General features: G+C 41.8%; 1 protein-coding gene across 4 annotated transcripts in view; it reads left to right on the top strand.

Moving 5' to 3' along the window:
• USO1 (USO1 vesicle transport factor) overlaps nt 1-12,970 on the top strand; it is a 63,451-nt gene that overhangs the window by 47,114 nt on the left and 3,367 nt on the right. For all 4 annotated transcript variants that reach the window (XM_038400445.2, XM_038400446.2, XM_038400443.2 and 1 more), the window contains 4 exons: nt 3,295-3,458; nt 9,179-9,268; nt 10,332-10,421; nt 12,654-12,755. In XM_038400445.2, coding sequence (XP_038256373.1) covers nt 3,295-3,458; nt 9,179-9,268; nt 10,332-10,421; nt 12,654-12,755 — 446 coding nt within the window. The remainder of the gene's footprint in view (nt 1-3,294; nt 3,459-9,178; nt 9,269-10,331; nt 10,422-12,653; nt 12,756-12,970) is intronic.

Here is a 12,970-nt window from a genome sequence, read left to right as displayed (position 1 = left end):
CCAGATGCTCCACACAATAGATATTAACAAAGGTGACAGAACACAAGCCAAAATAGGGAAAGAACAGGTTAAAGAATATTTGTATAAATTAGATGTATTCAAGATAGCAGGACATGACAAAATTCACTCTAGGATATTTAGGAACTAGCAGAAGCAATCTCAGCATTGTTAGTGATGATCTTTGAGAACTCCTGGAGGACAGATGGGGTCCCAGAGGACTGGAGAAGGAAAAACATAATATCTTCTTCAAAAAGGGGAACAGAGGTGGCCCGAGGAATTATAGATCAGTTAGCGTAACTCCAATACCTAGAAAGATACTAGAACAAATTATTAAATGATCAGTTTGTAAGCAATTCAAGGGTAAAAGGTTAGTAAGTAATAGCCAACATGATTTGTCTAGAACAAATCATGCCAAACCAACCTAATTTCCTTCTTTTGGGTTACCTGCCTAGTGGATGGGGGGAAGCAGTAGATGTAATGTATGTAGCTTTTCAGCAAGGCTTTCGGCACAGTCCCACATGACATTCTCATAAGTAAACTAGGAAAATGTGGTGTAGATGAAAATACTAAAGGTGGGTACACAGTTGGTTGAAAAATTATCCTCAGAAGAGTAGTTAATGGTTTGCTGTCGAACTCTGAGGCCATATCTAGTGGGGTCACTCAGGGGTCTGGCCTCTGTCTGGTTACTAGTCAATATTTTCATTAACGACTTGGATAATAGAGTGGAAAATATGCTTTTATAAAATGTGTGGCTAAAACAAAACCGTATGGTATTGCAAGCACTTCGGAGGAGGGGATTAGAATTCAAAAAGTGACCTTGACAAATTAGATAATTGGTCTGAAAACAACAAGATGAAATTAAATGAACACAAGTGCAAAGTACTTCATTTAGGGAGGAAAAATCAAATGCACAACAAAATGGGGAATAACTGGCTAGGCAGCAGTACTGCAAAAAAGCTTTTCGGGCCGGGGGGTGGGGCGGTCACAAATGAGACAGTAACGAACGAGGCTAGTATCATTCTCGGGTGTATTAACAGGAGTGTCACATGTAAGACCCGGGAGATAATTGTCCCCCCATACTTGGCTCTGGTGACACCTCAGCCTGGAGTATTATAGCGTCCGAAACTGGACACACTTTAAGAAGGATGTGGACAAGCAGGAGAGAGGGTAGAGGAGAGCAAGAAAAATTACGAAAGTTTAGAAAATCTGACCTATGAGGAAAGGGTAAACAAATTGGTCATGTTTAGTCTTGGGAAAAGAAGACTGAAGGGGGGACTTGTCAACATGTCTTCTTATATGATGAGGCCTGTTAAGATCATGGTGATTAATTGTTGTCCATGTCCACTGAAGGTAGGACAACAAGTATTCTGCTTAATCTGCAGTGAGGCAGATTTAGATTAGCTATTAGGAAAAACTTTCTAACTGTAAAAGTAGTTAAGCTCTGGAATAGGCTTCCAAGGGAGGTTGTGGAATCCCATCATTGGAGGTTTATAAGAACAGGGTGGACAAAGACCTGTCAGGGATGGACTAGGTATTCTTGGTCCTGCCTCAGCATTTGGGTCTGAACTAGATGACCTCTCGAGATCCTTCCAGCCTTACATTTCTGTGAATACACACTTGTAATTTTAGAGATGTTTCAGGATGAAAACTTTGTCATTGGGTTGTACAAAGAAAATTTGCTCCATGAATGACCTAATGTATTCTATACAAATGAAGCTTATAAAATTCATCAATGTGATGTAAGCGCCTAAATGCCATTGGCTTTCAATGGGACCTGGGCTCCTAAGTCACTTAAGAAAATGTTACCTGCTCTATACAGTTAACCCTGAGTATATGATACCAGTGCTCAGGAATCAACATCGGTTGCTGTGGATGTCTAGCTGCCATTTATGGTGTTGGCTTTGGCCTATGAGACTGCAGAGAGACAGACTCTCAGGCTGGCAGGTCTCAAGCTCTTCGCTGTCCTACTGCTGCAGCTGAGATCAGTGTAGGCACTCATGCTAGTTTCCTTGGCAAGGCGGGGTAAGGCAAACGCAATATGTCTACGCCTCAGGATCCAGCCCCTGCGGTTATGTGAGCACATGAAAATCAGAAGTGTTTGTCATTAATGTGCGTTTGTAACAGTGACTGTTGTGAAGAAAAGCTTAAGAATGTGGACAAAGTGTGGCGCATACAGCCATGTGTGCCTGCGTCTGTCAGCTCTTGAAACAGTAGCCCTGAAAGGTATGAACTGCCCCATGCATCTTAATGGGATGATAAAGGCCCTGCCAATGCCATCCCAGCGGAGAATCAAGTGCAAGAAGAGGGCAGTGGGCTTGGGCCACATGCAGATAAACCTCTGCTACGGGGTAAGTGGTGGACCTCTTCCCTGATCCCACTGTCACACCTGAGGAGAGAAGGGAGCTGTGTGCTGCTGCCCTACCACCACTGCTCCAAGTAGGCAGAGGATGAGGTCATGCAGGGCCCACATCAGTGTTCCACGGTCCTGCATTGCCGTTTTCCTTGGCATGTAAGGGACCTGCTCGTGAATGCCATCTGAGAGCCCCTCTGCTTACAAACTCCCTCCCTCCATTGATCCAGAATAGCCCATATCTGTTAACCTTAAGGACAGGCTGCAAATCCCATGTATTTGGGCTGAGGCTTGGGGATCTCTGTAGGGTTTGGAGGTCTGGATACTCTGGACTTTTCCAGAGAGAAAGCTAGGGTGGAGGGATTAGGCAGGCGCTCCAGGTTGTGGGGGTGGGGGTACGGGTACAGTTCTGTGAACAGGCTGATTTTATGTAAGGGGCAGTTTAACTTTATGTTCATGTTCTTGAGGTGGTGTTACCTGGCAAGGCATCTTGAGCCTCGGATATATATTCCTATGTCTGTTGAAATAGAAATGAATTTTAAAATTTGTGCAATTAGGTCAAAACACAGAGTGAACTGGAGTATAGTTTTCTGCATTAGGATATTTGTGGTGAAATGCAGACCTATACCTACCGTCCCATACTTGGACTCTTCACTCTTTCATTGGTTGACTATGTGAGCAGGCGGAAACAACTACACATACTTTTTCTTTTTTTTGTTTTTTAAAGGCACGGCAAGTTTCTGAAGTTCATACACGTGTTGGGGTAGATTTCTGAACACAGTAGAATATAATCTTTTAATCATGAATAATTTGTAATTCCATTTCTTTATGCAGGGGGAAGCAAATTACTGTAGACGATAACTTGTGTGAATGGGTGTAGTAAATGTGAAAACAAAATTTGTGCTATTAAGTTGAGTACTAATTTTCAAATATCTGGCCATTAGGAAAGGACAATCAGCATCACAGTTCCCATAGCGATATGCTTCAGATGAATGGCATTCAGCCAGAAGAAATCAGTAAATTACGACACGAGATAGAAGAATTGAAAAACGAGCATGAAGCGCTACAGGGACAGCTGAAAGAAAAGGATTCTGTGATTGAAAACATGGTAAGAAGTGACGGCTTCGGAAGGACTTTCAATACACACTTGCAGAGCTACTTAAAAATATTACCTTCATGAGGCTACAAATTCTTCGCTGCTGCTGTCAACACTAGAAAGACAATGGTTTGTGATAACCTGCCTCAAACTGTGGGTGAGAGTTTGTGTATCCAAACCTACCACACTGCCAAATTGTTTGTATCCGTGTACTCCAGGGAAAAATCTAGGCAGCTATTCTGTACTAATTCAGCAGTGGAGATAATGCCTCAAGGACATGCAGGTAGTATGGTACCAACAGAATGTGGGCATTGCAGTATGGGACATCCTTCTGGACAGAGGGCTGGATGGAAGGAGTGGAGGACCCACTAAATTGGCTACACAGATAAGGAGGACCTAACCATTCTAAGAAAAATTATGAACTGATTACATGGAGACTAGTATGTGGCCTTGTGGAGCAGATCCAGCCACATAAAGTTGGCCATAGCCAGAGCTTGCCACTATTTGTGCTAATGTAGATACCATTCTGGTTACTGGCCTGCATATGACATACTGCCCTGGTTGGCACAGCAGTGTTGGCTGTCTCCCTGATCTCATAAGGACAGTAGGGACTTGGACTTTCACAAGTCTCAAAAGAAACAAAACCCCTTCCCTCCAGCATTGGAACAGCCCAGTGAGAGTTGTGCCCCAGTTCTGAAGGAGGAGGAAGACGAACCTGGTGGTGATCCCATTAGTACAAATGCTCTCTTGGATCCAGAGACACAATCCACCTCTAATTCCATGAGCTAGTGCAGAGAATGAACAGTGAACATTCCCTCTACTTGTACTGGAAACCCCCCACCCAGTCTGAGAGTGGCAAGGTCACCCTTCTGGTGTTGATAGGTTTATTCCAGCCAAACTCAGCTGGATAAATCCCTCCTCTGGTCCTTCCAAGTAATATATCCAAGAATGAAACTTAAGCAGGAGGGCTCCAGTGTAGTATCCAATATCAAATTGGTCCTTTGACCCACCTGATACCAGAAATTCTTGATATAGGGGCACTCCCAAAAGATACGAGCTAATGTACTTCCCTTGATGCTACATTTCCAAGAGCGGTCAGCATTGATCAGGCCCGTTACCATTAGCCTATGTGGGGACCAATATATTCAAAACAGTGTATTTTGATGAATAAGCTGTAGTCTCAGGTCTATAGTTGTTCTTTTTAACACTAGATTGTGATACTCTGTATCTCAAAATAGCACCCTGGGATCCCCGTGTTCACCATTTTGATGTTTGGTATGATTCTCTCTCTTATGGTATGATATGGGCACAGTGGTCCCACAGTTCCAGGTTGTACCCTGGGACTCCTTATCACAGATATAATTGTATTCCATTGTGTTGGAGGTAATTGTATACCTAAATTTCTATTCCAAGCAACTCTCAAATTATCAATCTTTGGCAGTTTTTTGGGGCCAGAAAATGGTAAATGGATACCACTGGCTGAGTAAATCAGGAAGTTTCCTCCAAAATAATTAAAAGTTCTGGAGGTTCTGGAGCTCCCAGTGCCTCTGGGCCAAATACATTTGTAAGTAAATTCTTTTAACTGGAGATATTTCCATGCTCTGGAGCAGGGCAAGCCAAATTCTTGCTGAAGATTTACAAATGGTTTAAATTTATCAGTGTCAGGTAGCTGTGAAACAGGCATAATTCCTCTGTCCATCCAATCCCTCCACATCAAGGTTTTGCTGCTGGTTTTAAGGAAAGGATTGCTCCATAGCAATGCCTCTGCATAGAAGAATGGATGGAAGGAGAACTTTCTAGCCAGGTTTGACCAAGTTTCCCTCACAGCCGTTACTGTGGGAGCTCTGGAGCCATCAGATCTATAATAATTTGAACCTACAATGCCTGAAAGGGGGAGAAGGTTTACCAGTTCTCATTCAATCTGAATCCAAGATGAGGTCTGTGCGGGGCCTAATAGCCACAAAGGTGCCTGGCTTAACAAAAAGGAAATATGATCATTTCCAAGTTGGGAAAACGGAATTGTCCCAGAAATAGGGGGAGCTGTAATTTCTTCAGGGCCAGTGTAGATTTCTTACCTGCACCCCAAATGAATGTTCTGAATTTCTTAAAATTTAGTTTGAGGACTAGAACTAGAGAGACCCCTCAGGACATACAGGTTTCAGAGTAGCAGCCGTGTTAGTCTGTATTCGCAAAAAAGAAAAGGAGTACTTGTGGCACCTTAGAGACTAACAAATTTATTTGAGCATAAGCTTTCGTGAGCTACAGCTCACTTCATCGGATGAATTCGGTGGAAAATATAGTGGGGAAATTTATATACACAGATACACAGAGAACATGGAACAATGGATTTTATCATACACACTGTAAGGAGAGTGATCGCTATTACCAGCAGGTTGGGGCGGGGAGAGGAAAACCTTTTCTGGTAATAATCAAGCTGGGCCATTTCCAGCAGTTAACAAGAATGTCTGAGGAACAGTGGGGGGTGGGGTGGGGGGAGAAATAACATGGGGAAATAGTTTTACTTTATGTAATGACTCATCCACTCCCAGTCTCTATTCAAGCCTAAGTTAATTGTATCCAGTTTGCAAATTAATTCCAATTCAGCAGTTTCTCGTTGGAGTCTGGTTCTGAAGTTTTTTTGTTGAAGGATAGCCACTCTCAGGTCTGTAGTCATGTGACCAGAGAGATTGAAGTGTTCTCCGATTGGTTTTTGAATGTTATAATTCTTGACGTCTGATTTGTGTCCATTTATTCTTTTACGTAGAGACTGTCCAGTTTGGCCAATGTACATGGCAGAGGGGCATTGCTGGCACATGATGGCATATATCACATTGGTAGATGCGCAGGTGAACGAGCCTCTGATAGTGTGGCTGATGTGATTAGGCCCCATGATGGTGTCCCCTGAATAGATATGTGGACAGAGTTGGCAACGGGCTTTGTTGCAAGGATAGGTTCCTGGGTTAGTGGTTCTGTTGTGTGGTGTGTGGTTGCTGGTGAGTATTTGCTTCAGGTTGGGGGGCTGTCTGGGAGTGGATGAGTCATTACATAAAGTAAAACTATTTCCCCATGTTATTTCTCCCCCCCACCCCACCCCCCCACTGTTCCTCAGACGTTCTTGTTAACTGCTGGAAATGGCCCACCTTGATTATCACCAAAAAAGGTTTTCTTCCTTCTCCCACTCCTACCTGCTGGTAATAGCTCATCTTAAGTGATCACTCTCCTTACAGTGTGTATGATAAAACCCATTGTTTTATCTGTGTGTGTTCTCTGTGTGTGTATATAAATCTCCCCACTGTATTTTCCACCGAATTCATCCGATGAAGTGAGCTGTAGCTCACGAAAGCGTATGCTCAAATAAATTTGTTGGTCTCTGAGGTGCCACAAGTACTCCTTTTCTTTTTTTCTCAAGACATACAAAATTCTGGGAAGGACGTTCATATTCTGAGTATTAATTTTACTCCATAAGCTGAGGGTTAACAAACTCCATCCCCACAAATAGTTAGCCATTTGGGCAATAATTGGTTCTATATTTATCTTAGGGATGTCTCAATATTTCATTTAAGAAGATTGCCATTAAAAGTCCCAGTTTGATAAAAGACCTTTGTGGGCATATTTGTTAATGTCTAAGATTTCTGACTTACTCCCAATTAAGGGTATGTCCTGAGAGGAGTCCAAAATTAATAGTGGATAGGTGGTTAGGAATGCTGACCTTAGGCTTAGCTACAAATACAAGAGCATCGTCTGTGTAGAGGATACTTTTGTGCTCTGTTTGGCCTGCCTTGATACCATGAATATGCTGATTTACTCGGATAGTGATGTAAAAGTTCTAGAGGTAAATCAAGCAGAAAGGGGCAGCCCTGCCTCGTACCTGTGGGTAATGAAAAAGGTATAGAAACAATACCATTGGTAACTACCGTGGAAGCTGGGTTAGAGTATAAAAGCTTAATCCACACCAAAAAATTGTTTACCAAATACAAATTTTGTTATGTGGTCTTTCAGCATCTAAAGAAATAACAGCTAAGAGTTCTTTAGAATCTCTCAAAGCGGTAATAATATCCATTAGTTGATTCAAATTATCAGAGCCACAAAGGGCGCTTATCTGATTTGTTTGTGAAATAAATTCACAATGTGTGTGAGAACTCTTTTTCAGTTGTATAGCAAGAGCTTTAGCTAAAATCTTAGCATCACAATTGATTAAAGAAACTGGCCTGTAATTACTACCGAGTCCAAGGTCTTTCCCAGGTTCAGGAATAACTGAAATTACATCTTGTCTTAGAGTGAATGGGAGAGTCTGCTTTTTCTTGGCCTCACTGAACATATTCAGTAAGCTAGGTGTTAAAGTTTCAGATAACCTTTTGTAAAATTCATTTGGGAACTCATCTGCGCCAGGAGTCCGAGACCAGGTTTGAATGATATGGAGGAGGGAGATGCTAAGGTGTACAAGACATTTAAATAAATGTAAAGATTTCAGATTACCCTAGAGACCAATTGAATCGAGTACAGAAACCTCAGATTGTTTGATGGTATTATGTTGAATCTGTACATAAAATGTAGTTTATGAGAAAATGGATAATGGGGTGAGGGTTGAAGGTGATTATAGAAAACTGTTTGATCTGACAGCTCAAGAGCAATGGTTAGGGGTATTACAGATGAGGTAAAGGCAGCGTGTGACCAAAAAAAAAAAAAAATCCACAGTTTTAAAGGCTGCAGAAATTGCTTATATGTTGAATCAATGGACCATGAGTGGGTACAAATCCCAGGGGAAGGGAAATCCCCATGTCACACAGGTTAAGCGGGAAGAGGGGATTGGAAATAAACCTAACCGCAGCTTTGAATTAAAAAGCCAAGGGAGCCGGGGGCTTAAAACCCTTTCTGAAAAGGAAAGGCCAGTGATCTGCCATCACTGTGGGTGGGGCTTCCGGCCATATAGAACTAAATTGGCCAAAATATGCGGTAAGTGAATGCTACTGTCATTGCTCCAGAGGGAGTGGTAGAGCAGGAGGAAATCCTAGTGAACGATACAGGGATGGGTTTTAGGAGGGGAGCAAAGAATTTATTAAAAATGCCATGTGACTCCATGTTAAGGCTGTTTTAGTGCCTGCGGAGTTCATCCATGGTAACTGGTTGGTGAGATCTAAGTATAGAGCACACAACCAATTTAGGGTTTGTGCCTGGCTTCCTAACAGTCTGCCCTGAAGTTAGTACTCACCTTCTTGAGTCACTATAGGCAGCAACACACTAGTCCCTAAGTATGATGCTCAGTGTAGCAGAGTGGTATTTCTAGTAGTCATGATCTACCTTTCTGAGAGAGGACACTGCTTGCCCAGGTCCATGAGTGGGCATGTGCAGAGGCCACTCAAAAAACTAATGAATGTTACTTAGTGGTAACCACATTTGAGATGTATATGGCACGCCCTACCCACTCTTGCTCTCCTCAGAGTGCTAGTAATCCAGCTGGGCTTTGAGGACGAGGCGGGGGAAGGAAATGAGGAGGTTGGTATGCTTTCGCACTGTGTGTGGACTCAATGAGGGGCAGAGGGCCTTATGATGGGTACTGCTTACTAGAGGTTTCCATAGATGCAGGCTGTGCTGTCAGGCTGTGCTTTCATGTGGGTGTGAAAGTGTGAGGTCTGTCTCAAAGAATTCCTCGAGATACAGGTGAGGAACCCTTTTAGCTGTGAGATAACACTTTAATAAATCTAGTTTCATGGCTGCTTTTTCTTGTGTTGCAGAAGTCTTTGCAGTCAGAAACAGGAACAACTGAGCAATCGTCACAGATAGCTGCCTCTGCTGGATTGGAGCAGGCTAATGAAGTATGTAGGGTGAGTTCTTAATGCTTTGATAGATGCTGAGTCCAAACTTCCTTTGTTTGTAACCCTGGAGTAATTGTGTGCGGTCATCCGTTGGGCAAAGCTGCCTGTTATGGCTAGTAATAGGCTGGGGAGATGGTTGTAGGCCAAGTTTCCATTGATTGGTAACATTGGTTCCAAAGTGTGTGAATATTTAGGCTTTATGTGCTGTCTTCATAATCCTGGAGCATCAAGACCATAAGTCCTGAAAAGAATGAGATTGTGTTGAGGTGAATTAAGCCATTGGAGAAACTTGTACAGAAATTCTGAAGATTCCTGATGGTCTGTTTGCAGTGCATATCAGAAAACATCACTTAAATTCTGATACGCATTATAAATATATAGTGTTCAGAGCCCTTTCCACCAGGGAAAAGAGCACCTATATTAGGAAATGACCGAATGAAGAAATCTGTGATGTCTAAAAGTATTGCACTATTAATTTTATCCCAATTAGAAAGCATATTAATAGGTACAGGACTTGGATTGAGAAATGTTTTATCTAAGATAACTTGCATTTGGAAGGTTTCTGCAACATAAATTAAGATGCGTATAGAATAGCCAGTAGCCAGGAGAGTTATGAAGATGTAATCTGATAAACTTAAATGTAACAAGTCTCAAATAGATGACTAAGAAGTTTTGCATTCCATACAAAACATTTGGCTACTTAAAAATTCCATGAGGTTATTAATGGTGCTGGGGTGGTACTCTTGAGGACTCTGTCAGCGTGCCTAGACAAGTGGCATTGGTGGACAAATATGCCTTTCACCAGAGGTGCTGGAACAATTTGTATAGTGAGGGTGCTGAGAGCCATTGAACCAAACTGTAAACCCTGTATATGACGGAAACCACTTCAAGCCTGGGGTTGTGGCAGCACCCCTAGTTCCACCACCAATGCTTCTCACTCCTCACATAACTAACTTGAAATAACGTGGTACATAATTTGTGTCTTTTACTTCCAAAGAGAAATTGAACTTTTGTCCTTACTTAATAGTCACTATTCAAAGCAGTTGAATTCTGTTGGGGTTTTTTGACACAGGAACTAGAAGCCTTGAGGATTCAAATACAGTCACAGTCTTCAGACATCTCTAAACTTCAGTCTGAGAAACAGGAGCTGCTACAACAAATGGTAACTCTGTAGGACTCTTGCAGCCTTTCCTGATCCTGGCCCTATTGATTAAGCTGTAGAAAAATGTTTTTCACTCTTTTCACTTCGTCATCATTCGTAATAATACAGAGCCTGTTCAGAACCAAGCCCTACTGCTGGGGAAAAGCCCAGGTACTAAGCTGAACTATTTTAAAGCTTTAATATCGAGTTTTAGGACAATATAGCACCACCTTAATCAAGCCTAAAGCATAAGTAAAACAGATTGAGCAGGGTAGCGTAATGATGAACTGCCCACTCCTGGGGCACAGGTAGGCTGTTTCTGGCATCAGATCCATACTGGTCTGATCTGGTGTAAATCCTGAGTTGTCAAACCTCCTTTGTTAAACACACATCCTTTATATCTTGTCTCTTAACACCATATAGGTGCAGATTATTAAATATCTATAAACATTCTGTTCTAAATATATGTTCACACACAGTAACCCAAAATCCTTTTAAATGGCTAGATTTTTACTTCTCTTGCTAAAACTCTTAATTGGTACCTCCTTATCTATCTGTTTTTAGCCATCACTATCCTCCTCCTTACTCAGTCCAGCTGTCTTTTCCTTGCTTTCCTGTATTCCCTTATTTCTGACAACAGCTGACTCGCTCTTATGTATCTGCTTCTTGTGGCCTTGGAGTTACGGGTTGGCTAGTACTGCTCTGTCAATATCCGTCCTCCCAAGACGTTTTTCCTAGGGAGGTTTGCATGTGTCCGGTAAATCATACATTTGTCTGGTTTGTTTTGCCCTGTTATCTACACAGTCCAAGAATCCACTGTAGATAAGACACAAACCAACTTTCTGATTTTTACAACCTTTGAAAGCAGTGTCAACAAGACACATGCAGAAAGCAGAAAAGTTGCCTTTTACCCATTCTTAAGACTGTTGATTATATGCACATGCACATGCACACGTGCACACACTCTCTTCTCTAACATTATTTAATATACATTTATCTGACACAATTAGTTATATATTTCTTAACACTACCTTTATGTAACTCCACTAACCTCAGTGAAATGCAGAGTCCTTATTTTCCTCTCATTTCAGTCAATATACTGATGAGATAAGTAACAGTCAACTATCAGCTGATAGCTGATAAGAGCTGGAGGAATATGCCTTCACAGAACTAGGGCATGTGTTACACCATTGCATACTTTTATCACTTAAGAAGCCAGGAGAAAGTAGCTTAATATTTTAAACTTGTACTGTACATAACAAAGTCAGAAAAAGTGTTGTCAGTGTGTTTATTCCTGAATCTGTTGCCTGCACCATATGTACACTTAAGTGTGGTTTAATGGATGTAATCTTGTTACACAATTGAGTGGGCAATAATTACTTAAAATGTGTAAGAAAAATGGACCTGTAATTATGAATGAGATTTAAAAGACTAGCAGGTACAACAGTGTAATACTGTACATTTAACTGGCAATTTGTTGGCTTTGGAAAAAGTAATCACATTGACTTGGGCATCATATAGGGCTTCACCAGCAAATCTTCTACATGTGAAACTGCCAAAACTCCAGGAGAGTTTGGAGGCTTTACAGATTGGGGCCACTGTTGTATTAAGCATGTAGTTACTTAGCACTTTAAGAGATGAATCTTAGACCCTCTCTGAGTTTAGAGATCACACTGGTATACAAGAATCTGTCATGGTCTGTAGTTTCATGGCAAAGCTTATACAGTTACTGTAAGGGAAGCATTAACCAGACAATTGACAACTGAAGGAACTGCATAATATGATATCTAGTACCTGGGCACAACATGGGTGCCCACTTAAATGGCTTTCTTATACCTCTGCAGTAATCGGGTATGGAGGTGGCTTGTGATAGTTGGCTTCCTCAAGGAAGAATCTGCTTTCAGGCCGTTCTTTGCCTTACTAGTGTCTGTTACTGCGGGATGTGCTTATGGAATGCCAACCAGCCTGAATCTCAGAAGCCCTTATCATGGCTGTACATAATCCTGTTGCTGTTTTGAGTGCTGTCAGATGCAAGTTCCCATTTGTGAGCTCTCCATCTGTCTGATAGTGTGTAGAGCCCCTCAGAGATTGGCCTGTCTTTGATTTTGTCTGAGTACACAAGTTGTACGCAGTTCCGGTACGTTGGCTATATGGTGGGAAGAAGTCTACAATTGGATGAATGAAAATTACATTGACCACTGTGTGTATGATTGAAACATTAACTTCTCCTGGTGTTGAATATCTATTCCACAGAATACAGCTTCAGTTCCTGCTCTGGGCAACAGCAGTGCTATAACAGCAGCAAAGAACAGTGAATTGGAAGGCAGATTGTTGCAAGAGATAAAAGAATTGAAGGTCGGTCATTGGTGAAACACAAAACCTGAAATAACTGCATACTCAGTTTTCAGTTATGGTCACAATTTTGTGAAGTGCTTCCATATTAAAGGTGACCTGCAAGGGTGGGGAAGGCTTTTGAGGGTGCTTCAAGTTTTGGGAAATTGATTTTCTTTTACTATATCCAAAAATCTTAAGCTTTTTCCTGTTGAGTTTTCACATTAGAAATCTGGCTC

Source organism: Dermochelys coriacea, chromosome 4 (assembly GCF_009764565.3).
Source record: "Dermochelys coriacea isolate rDerCor1 chromosome 4, rDerCor1.pri.v4, whole genome shotgun sequence".
Taxonomy (NCBI): Eukaryota; Metazoa; Chordata; order Testudines; family Dermochelyidae; genus Dermochelys; species Dermochelys coriacea.
The sequence above is the reverse complement of the archived record's forward strand: the minus strand, read 5'-3'. Positions and strand labels throughout refer to the sequence as shown.